Source organism: Paralichthys olivaceus, chromosome 19 (assembly GCF_024713975.1).
Source record: "Paralichthys olivaceus isolate ysfri-2021 chromosome 19, ASM2471397v2, whole genome shotgun sequence".
Taxonomy (NCBI): Eukaryota; Metazoa; Chordata; class Actinopteri; order Pleuronectiformes; family Paralichthyidae; genus Paralichthys; species Paralichthys olivaceus.
Window position 1 is genome coordinate 8980292 of NC_091111.1, and position 9321 is coordinate 8989612.

The window sequence follows — 9321 nt, forward strand, 5'->3', positions numbered from 1 at the left end:
TGTCTCCATCACATCATCTTCTGCAGGACAAAGCTGCATCATCCTACTGTATTTGCTGATCTTGTCTCTTGACGACCTGAATGCGTTGCTAGGTGATGGTTTATTGAAAATTACTGCCGTCATTGTTGTTGCAGCGCCCACTTTGATCATGTGAGCAGGTGAACTGAATAGGAGTTAAAAAAAAAAAAAAAGAAAAAAAAAAAGGAGAAGACATTTTTCACATTTAATAAGCCAGGACATTTACCCTCCTTATCAGCAGACAAAAGAGAAGCACACATTTTAAAGGGTGGCTGTTACATGACATGGAGTATACAATAGATGTGAATAAATGAATATAAATGCTGGTTAAATGAATTTGTGTGATTACTCTTAATGGATCATCAGATGATTATTAATTTTAATTTGTGCAAGAGTTATTAGGATTTCGGCACCATTGAAAAAGATCATTTTAGGCTCACGCATTAGCTGTGATCTGCATCTCTTAGAGTCCACCAGCACCTGTGACATGACATGAATGAACATCTTGGAAATGGGTTTGTTTATCCATCCATCCATCCATCCATCCATCACCTATTCCACTTGTCCTTTAAAGGGTCACAGGGGAAGCTGGAGCTAATCCCAGCTGACACAGTTTGAATGGCAAGGTGCACCCTGGACAGGTCGCCAGCATCTCAAACAATCATTCACACTCCCATTCGGACCTATGATCAATTTAAAATCTCCTATCATCCTCATCCCCAAACTGCATGTCTTTGGACTGTGGGACAAAGACCGGAGAACCGGGAGAAAACCCACACAGACACAGAGAACATGCAAACTCCATGCAGATAGACCTGGCCTAAACTGAGATTCAAACCAGGATCTTAATAACGTGATCATTTCTTTGTGGTAAACATCCTGACGGAGCACAAGCTGCTTTATTTCATCATTCTGTGTCACATTACCATGCTTTGTTATCTCACCATAGAGGGTAACTCAGTGTATTAAAACTAAACAAATACAGTGCTGATGAGATGCATGTTCTGCAAAACCATCCCATAAAGGTCTTTACGAGGAAAAAACTCATTATCGTGAGTACAACCAACTTATAGAACATCCTTCAACTGTTTGTTCTCTTTCATAAGTGCCATGACTCAAATGTACATGCGCTCATGAGGTCATTTTTCTCTTTTCAGTTGCTACTGACACATTCATCAAAAAACACAACGACAACACAAAGGGGTTTCCAAGGTGTGGGCCACTCTCTTTGTTGTTTCAAATTTCCTGCTGCACCGTTTACCAAGAACCCAAAAATCTCATTATGCTTTCAGAGAGACAATAAAGGCCAATATGCGTCAGAGCCGGATCCATATTTGCTCCACATAAACCGGCAACGGCTTTGTTCAAACATGAAGAGGGTTTTTCTTTGAATGTAGTAACATGGTCATTATGAAATCCGACAGCAATGAGGACTGAGAGAGGTCGTCGAAAATGGGGACAGGAAATACATGTTATCACCCTTAAGTGAAGGGTTAAATAAAATACTTCCTGGATGATATAAATATTAAAAATATAAATCTGTTTTTCCTTACCCCTGAGAATATTTTACTGAATAAACACATTAAAAGGGGCCTCTCCCATTCAAAGTCAGTGCCATAAAGGTTTTACCTGCATTAGACATGTTTACCACCCTGCCCCGCTCCGTAAACACCGGCTTTTATTCTCCATTTAAGAGCTGAATTAACAATACGAAAGAGAAGCACAGTAGCTGGAGATGAGCTGAATATAGCTTCCACCTGTCCATGTAGTTAGACTAATCAAACAGTCAACATGTGATGTACTGTTCAGTCTGTTTAACCAGATGAATAGAAACGATGATCATATATCACAGCTACTAATGCAAATCCACTGTAATGACTCGGCTGCTCTTCCTTCAGTGGTATGCACAGTATTTAGTGGGTTTTTTGTGTTGGGTTTTCTGCCTGTGGGGGGGCACTGAGCCTCGTCCTGTGCTTGCTGCATAATAATGCTGGTCCTGCAGGACTGAGGAGTGAAAGTGGGCCAGCAGCAGCCTGAAGATCTGAGGAACAGACGCGTGACTAAACTGTCTGCGGTTTGAAAAGTCACAGCTTTCTGCGAAAAATCTACAGACGACAAAATTCTTTTTACATGTTTACATTACACGGCTGGAGCCGATCGCGTGTGTGTGTGTGTGTGTGTGTGGACAACATGTTCCAGTAAATGAGGTGAGCTCAGTCAGCCTCCCAGGTTAATGCATTTTAATGTGGTGATTGATGTAATTTGTCATTTTTGTCTTTTCATTGTCAGTGCAACAGAAAGATTGCACATAATGTATTTTGGCAACATCACCAAACTTAATGTGAGGAAGTGAAAGCCTGAGGGCTTCAGGACTGTGTCCAGGTACTGAGACAAGAAAACACTTTCATAGATTAAACAGACATTCACTTCACTTTTGGGCAAAGTCTAATTAGTTTAATATTTTACATGTGAATGTATAAATGTCACATGAACAATTCAAATATAACTTTTTACAACATCTGCAAATTTATATCAAGTATATTTACCTCCACCAAGGAGGTTATGTTTGCAAAAAGTTGAGACAAATTGAAGGAATCAGAGGTATTCAAGACGGTGGTGATGAGATATGAAATTCTTGAGAGGCTCAAATTCCTTCAATTTGGTTTGTGAGCAAGATAATGAGCAGGAAGAACCCATTCAATCTGGGTGGAGGATCAAGGAAGTCACTTTTTTTTATATATATATCTATACATATATAGATATATATATAGATAGGGCGTTTATCAATATTGTAACAATTAATTGATTTTGATGAAAAAAAACCTTTTAGGGGACTCATTTTTAAATAAAAATCCAAATAAAAATCTGGATCTGGTGAATGTGGTCATGAGGGGACTTTTAGGCCTTGGTGGAGGTTTGCATCCTATGAGTGCCCTTTTTCTTAAACCCATACCAGTTTACCATCTTAAAAATACACCAACAGTAAATCATTATAATTTAAAGTGTGTGAGCTGATGAGCCATTTGGTGTAGTCGTGATAAATGAAAATTTAAAAGCAGGAATAGAAAACTTTCTCCAGAGAGCTGCTCACCAACAACAACGAGTAAAACTCTTCACCACCTCCCACTCTAACTGCCTCTAAATATTAAATATTTACGTCGCATGATTCACATTACAGATCTCCAAACTGCAGTCACTTCTCTGTTCTGGTGTTCGGGCCCACAGACGTGCAGAGTTTCACAGAGTAGCTCTCTCCTCTTCGCAGGTGATCCACTGAGGCGATCACCTCGACGGTACAGCAGAGACGCGCTGGTAAAAGTAGCTCGGCAAAGTGAAGGCTACACGAGGCTGAGACGTCCAACAAGAAGCGAGAGCAGCAAGATGGCTGCTTTTGATGGAGCGTCGGACCGGAGAGGAGGCTGGTCTGACCTGGCTGCGATGGGTCGAGTGTAGATGTATGGGTGGTCCTACAGACACAGAGAAGATGACAAGCGATAAATACTCAGGTCGTCAATAGATTTGACATTGATTTACAATCACAAAGAAAGCCACCAGGTTTTTATTGATTTCATAACAATCAGCTTGTAGACTTATATTTCAATTATTTATATTTATTCATTTAATTTTCCTGTTTCCAACCTTTCCGGCCGCTCTGTGTTAGAAGTCTGTTTTCTTACTTTGATTTCAACCTTTAGATGTGTTAGATGTTATGAGCAAGATGGAATTCTTTTTACCTAAAGTTCCTTCAGGGTCAATAAAGTATTGACATCCATTCATCCATCCATCTACCTGCCCATCCATCCATCCATCTACCTGCCCATCCATCCATCCATCCATCTACCTGCCTATCCATCCATTCATCCATCCATCCATCCATCCATCCATCTACCTGCCTAGTCATCCATCCATCTATCCACCTGCCTATCTATCCATCCATCCATCCATCCATCTACCTGCCTATCCATCCATCTACCTGCCTGCCTATCCATCCATCCATCCATCCATCCATCCATCCATCCATCCATCCATCCATCCATCCATCCATCCATCCTAACTACTCCAACCTACCTACATTACACCATATTGTCTCTTGTTGGTCAGGTTGAAGACACACATGCTGGACTGTTGCAGTGAAACTAACACTTACCATCGGTGGACAGATGAGCGTGATGGGGTCAGAGAAACTGTTCACAATCATCTTTCCTCCTTCAGGCTGAAACTGTCAACAGAGTGAGACAGAGGAAACAGTGAACTATACTGAGAAAGCAAAGGTTTTACTTTTGTTCTTTAATTAAAAAAATGTGCCCTTGATTTTATCATACTGATCTACTCTGCATATATTCTCTTAAGTCATTCAATTTCAATCCCTTGATGGCGTTTCTTCACAGTAAATCCTCATTATCTGAGAGGCAGCGGGCCCATTGTTGACCTTAAGAGCTCTTGCCATTCAGAAAAACACAAAGCAGTTGTTCACCATGTTGTTCCACAGTCCCTTGGCCAGCTCCTCGTGTCCCTTTATGGTGAAGTGGAAGCAGTCGTGAGTGAAGAAGGTCATGTCGATCTTCCCGCTCTATTAGAAGAACAAACACACATTAGTGTAGGTTTACTGAGAGGAGAGGAGAGGAGAGTAGAGTAGAGTAGAGAGAGATATGGTGATGAAACGTGACTTTTCATTTTCAGTCTCGTGCTAACAGAGCTAAAAAGCCACAGCCTGTCACACTCTGGATCCTTAGTCATCAACTGTGTCATGTTTCACACCCATTAATCTCCTGAGAGCACGCACACTCATGCCGCGTTCATATTGTCGTGGGATCTGAGGAGAGTTTACCGGGAGGCGAGGAGGGTCAGCGTGTTTGAGAAAAGGCTGAAGAACGACGGCAAAGTTGTCCCTGAAGAAGCGGTCGCTGTGCAGCAGCTCCTCCAGTCTTTTCTGAAGGAAAAGAAACATGACAATCAGATTATTACCTCCACCAAGGAGATTATGTTTTCAGCCCTGTCCGTTTGTTTGTTGGTTGGTTTGTTTGTCTGTAAGCAAGATAACAACTGGACGGATGACCAGGAGAATTGGTGGATGGATGTAGTATGGGTCAGGAAAGAGTCCATTGTATTTTGGTTTGTTTCTGGATGAGCAGGAAAGTCTAGTAAGGTTTTTTTCTCTTTTCAACCTTTTCTGTGATTTCTCAGAAAAAAATTCATTTAAAAAAATGTGGCATGTTTAAGGGAGTGGATTGAATAAATGTGGGGGGGGGGGTTGTACCTGGAACTCCAGGTTGACCTCCACCAGCTCCCGTAGTTCTGGAGACCCGGCTTCTGGCTCTATCAGGCACGAACAGAACGACCTGAATCACAGTCCAAAACAAAGAGAAGCAGAAATGTAAAAAAATTAAGGTTAGAATTGATATCATCCATCTATGTTAACGTATAACATAGGATATTAAAAAGTAGTAGTAGATTAATCTACTGCAAACTTTAAAACCCCCCACCAGACATGTTTCATTCCCAGGCTGCACTAATAATTTATGTCCAATTTATCTATTTTAACTTATTAAAAATTCATGACAATATATATAATTCCTCTTCATCAAAAAACTTATTTTCCCCATTTTTCTTTTAAAAGTTAAACTAAAAACACATTCTTGGTGATTGTGTTTGGAGGTTTCAGGTACATACTGGACCCTGATTGGCTCCTGAATGTAATGTCATGGTTCTAAATGTTCACGTTAAGAAAGAGTGACTCACCGTTGGAGCAGACACCCCGGGGTGGGCTTCTGCACCTCCCTCAGAGTTTGCATGGGCAGGATCTGAGCAACGTTGACGATCATACGAGGAACCTGAAAGGAGGAAAGGCACACGAATGTACATGAATTTTAAAAAAATCTATCCAAATGTGCCTCGTTTTATCGATCTCTTTTCTTACCTCATTCATCAGCATCTCCAAGGAGACGGTTATATAGTGAATGAAATTATCCACGGAGAAAAGAGCCTGGAGAGAAACCCTGCAGAGGTTAATTAAAACTCTTTTACTGAACTGACCTCACTGATGAAGGAGACGGAGACAGACCTTATCTTTGCAATAATCACAAATGTCATTCATGCCCATGAGAATGGTCAGAAGCTTCCAGTCCTCCTCAAAGTTCAGACCCTGAAGGATGAGACAGGAAAATAAGACAGGTCCAGGGAACGACCAGTTGGAGACTATTTCAGATTAAATGTAAAAGTACCACATTAAATGTTCTATTTGAGTAAACGTAAGTAGGCATTTGCTTTTAAATATACTTTAAGTATTATAAGTAAAGTATGGAGTGCAAGTGTAGTCTATTCCCTAATGCAACCGACAATACATGTATATATACTAAATACAAAAGATAGATACATATACACACACACACACATATATATATATATATATATATATATATACACATTATATTTTTTCTTAATAGTACAGACTGTCATCTATCTTAAATACAGCCATGTTAAATCTAATGGCTGCGTCTCATTGGTCTTTCGATTCCAGATTCTTTACCAGTGATGCTGCTGCAGCAAGAGGCGGGCTCTAATATTATCTGCCTCCTCTGATTGGATCAGTGAACCACTCCCCCTCTTGTTATTGGTTACGTTTAAAAAAATGAGTAGAGCAGAAATTACAGATATTTGGTGATATGTACAGGAGTAAAAATGTAATCTACTGTTCTAAGTAAAGAACAGATATATGATAAATGTATTTAAGTAGGGTAACTAAATAAATGTTCTATGTTACATCTCAATACAGTTACAGGAGCATTACCTCATATCCTCTCAGCGTGTCAATCAAATGTCTCGTCTGGCCGGGGAGGTTACTGCAAGGAAACAGAAGCAGAATCCTCGTGAGCTTCACTGATAAATCAAACAGGAAGTTCACACACTTTTGCACAAGTCATCACTTCCTGGTAGAAGCAGCCTGAAGCCCAAACACAGCAACAATCAGGGTAAAGGTTGTGATATGACATGTTTCAGGTCATGTTCTGATAAGTGGATGGATCCCTCTGAACAAACATGAAGGATTTCATGAGCTCCTGATCACTGCAGGTTGAAAACAGGGTCTTACAAAGTGTTGTGTCCGGTCACAGCCAGGTTGAAGCCTGTTTCACTGATATGAGCCTGCATCCCATGAACCGTCTTGCCGGGAGCTGCGCCCACCAGGTTGGGATTAAACAGCTTGATGATATCTACAAACACACGATAAGGAAAATAAATACGTTTAATAAAACAGATGCTTCATCTTTGGTCGACTGAGTGGAAAATGTTGAGAGACGTCTGCTGTGATTAAAACATCTTACTTGCCAAAGTAATGACATCTTTAAATGAGCCGTAGCCACCGATACTGTAGAAGGCAGAAGAGAAGAAGAGAATTGAATTCAAGAATAAGACATGTTAACGTTTGTTGATATTCAATACTTAGTGTACAGTCTGATGTATAGAGAAAACCCTATGTGCAACAGTTTCATGAAACAAAACTATATATTGACAGAAAGGTTGAGGTGCATGAATATCAGTCATGTGATGTGGTGTCACGTAGGACGTCTACAGAGGTTCACATTTTATTCGTCACCTCCACGACACGTGGCGGAACTCGATAGGGATCCCGAGGACAGTGGTGGCGTTGGCGCCTATGGACGTCTGCAAAAGAGACACACACCTTCTAAGAAATACAAATAAAACAGACGATGCGATAAAGATGATGCTGAGGGATGAATGAACAGTCAAACAGCAGATATGTTTTTATGAACTGTATCAGCAAATAACACATACTGTCAGCGAATCCCCCAAGGCAGCGATGACTTTGATATCTGCTGCCTTCACAAATTCAACTGAACAACAGCGTGGAAAGGAAAGAGAGAGAGAGTAAGGGAGAGAGTGTGATCTTTAGAATTGAGTGGTGCCACATTGATGAGATTTGCTGACGTGGACGTGAGGACGACTGAGACAGACCTGAGGAGGGCACAGAGGGAGAAGGACTCATGTCCGGACACTTGAACACAGGATGCTTGAAGCTCGCTGGTCGAGTTTTCTCTGGAAACTCCTGAAGAAATAAAGAGAGAGAGAAAACTTATAATAATATATATTGTAATATAGCACATTTACTTTGTTACTGTGCTTGAGTACATTTTTCATGTATCTTACATATACTTTATGTACATTTACAAACAGTACATACTTCATTTAAGTATATTTTGTCTATTTTAATTCCTTAAAATGTTTGAATACTACCTCCACCACAGTTCCATCCTTTATTTTCATGTACTGAGTATTTGACAGTCAGAGTTCTATCTTGACCTTTGTTTCTACCCGTCGGGCGTCTTAGAAAACCTTGTTTGAATGCGTTATCTTTACTTTGCTGACGCTGGTCTCTCTCTCTCTCTCTCTCCTGTCTTTAATCTGTTAACTGAGCTTGTTCTGAACATACTCAGGGTGCCTGCTGCTGCTGCATGTGCTGTGCTCACTTGTAATCCATTTTGAAAGTAGGTTACCAACATAACATTGTTTTGCTGTTTTCCTGGTGTGAAATAAATCTGTCAATCAAGGCCTTTTGGTTGTAGTGAGTCCTAAATAGACGATGAATAAAATCTCATAGGAGTAAGATTTCAAATGATCCATTTTGGTGTCGTGTGATAAAAGCAGGATTAAACAGACCTTGTTGAGGGCCTCCTTGCTGTAGTGTCGTATCCCCTCCTCATACTCCCACCACCAGTCGTTACCTTAGAGAGAAGGGTTATTTCCAAAGTGTGGAATCAACAAATACTTCATATACATCACAGAAACAGGCTGTCAGCCAGTCTTTACGTCCATTTTAATCCACCTCTTTATCTGAAACTGAATCTATCCACAGTGAGAAAAAGGGCCCAGTTTCCCTGTAACAATAAATGTAGGCTCACGTGTGCTCTGCTTGTTCCAGCACTTACCTTTGACAGTGTGGGGCACGAGCACACACGTTGCCACGGCGATCCAAAGCCACTCCATAGTACCTCTATGGGCCAGTCAATAGGTCGCCCCCACGGACTGCAATGTGATGCTCACTTTTTTTTTTAGAGCCCTGTCACTTTGTCTCGCCCACCCTCCACAGCTGAGTGACACCCGGCCGCTCCAGTGACTGATGGTGCAACTGTCCGATCAGCGTCAGCAGCAGCAGCACAATACCTCGAGTTAGGTGTGAGTTTTAATGCACTTTAGGAAACAACCACTCGTGGAGTTAATGGCAACATCATCTCTTGACAAGTACAAAAAGGTTTGAACTCCAAATACCTGTTGATGTAAAGATTTTAA

The 9321-nt window shown here is 40.9% G+C and overlaps 1 protein-coding gene across 2 annotated transcripts; it reads right to left on the reverse strand.

Annotated features, from left to right (window-relative positions):
- Positions 1-2450: 2450 nt before the first annotated feature.
- Positions 2451-9103, reverse strand: LOC109632440 (phospholipase B1, membrane-associated). Of its 2 annotated transcripts, none has more exons than XM_020091703.2 (16): positions 8961-9103; positions 8692-8756; positions 7990-8080; positions 7810-7868; positions 7610-7677; positions 7338-7381; positions 7106-7226; positions 6806-6857; positions 6080-6160; positions 5936-6001; positions 5758-5849; positions 5276-5357; positions 4847-4948; positions 4493-4588; positions 4166-4237; positions 2451-3485 (listed from the first exon to the last, which is right to left on the reverse strand). In XM_020091703.2, exons 1-16 carry the CDS (start codon positions 9016-9018, stop codon positions 3357-3359), a joined length of 1278 nt encoding a protein of 425 aa, XP_019947262.2. In that variant the 5' UTR covers positions 9019-9103; the 3' UTR covers positions 2451-3356. The 2 variants fall into 2 exon arrangements, with proteins under 2 accessions (XP_019947262.2, XP_069371657.1); XM_069515556.1 differs by lacking the exon at positions 8961-9103 and adding an exon at positions 8858-8928.
- Between the last annotated feature and the right edge of the window lie 218 nt (positions 9104-9321).

Coding starts and splice junctions, on each gene's coding strand:
- LOC109632440 (XM_020091703.2), bottom strand. CDS start 9,018: ATGGAGTGGCTTTGGATCGCCGTGGCAACGTGTGTGCTCGTGCCCCAC. Junction 7,382..7,609: donor TTCCGCCACGTGTCGTGGAG/GTGACGAATAAA, acceptor TGCCTTCTACAG/TATCGGTGGCTACGGCTCAT. Junction 7,227..7,337: donor AGATGTCATTACTTTGGCAA/GTAAGATGTTTT, acceptor GTGTGTTTGTAG/ATATCATCAAGCTGTTTAAT.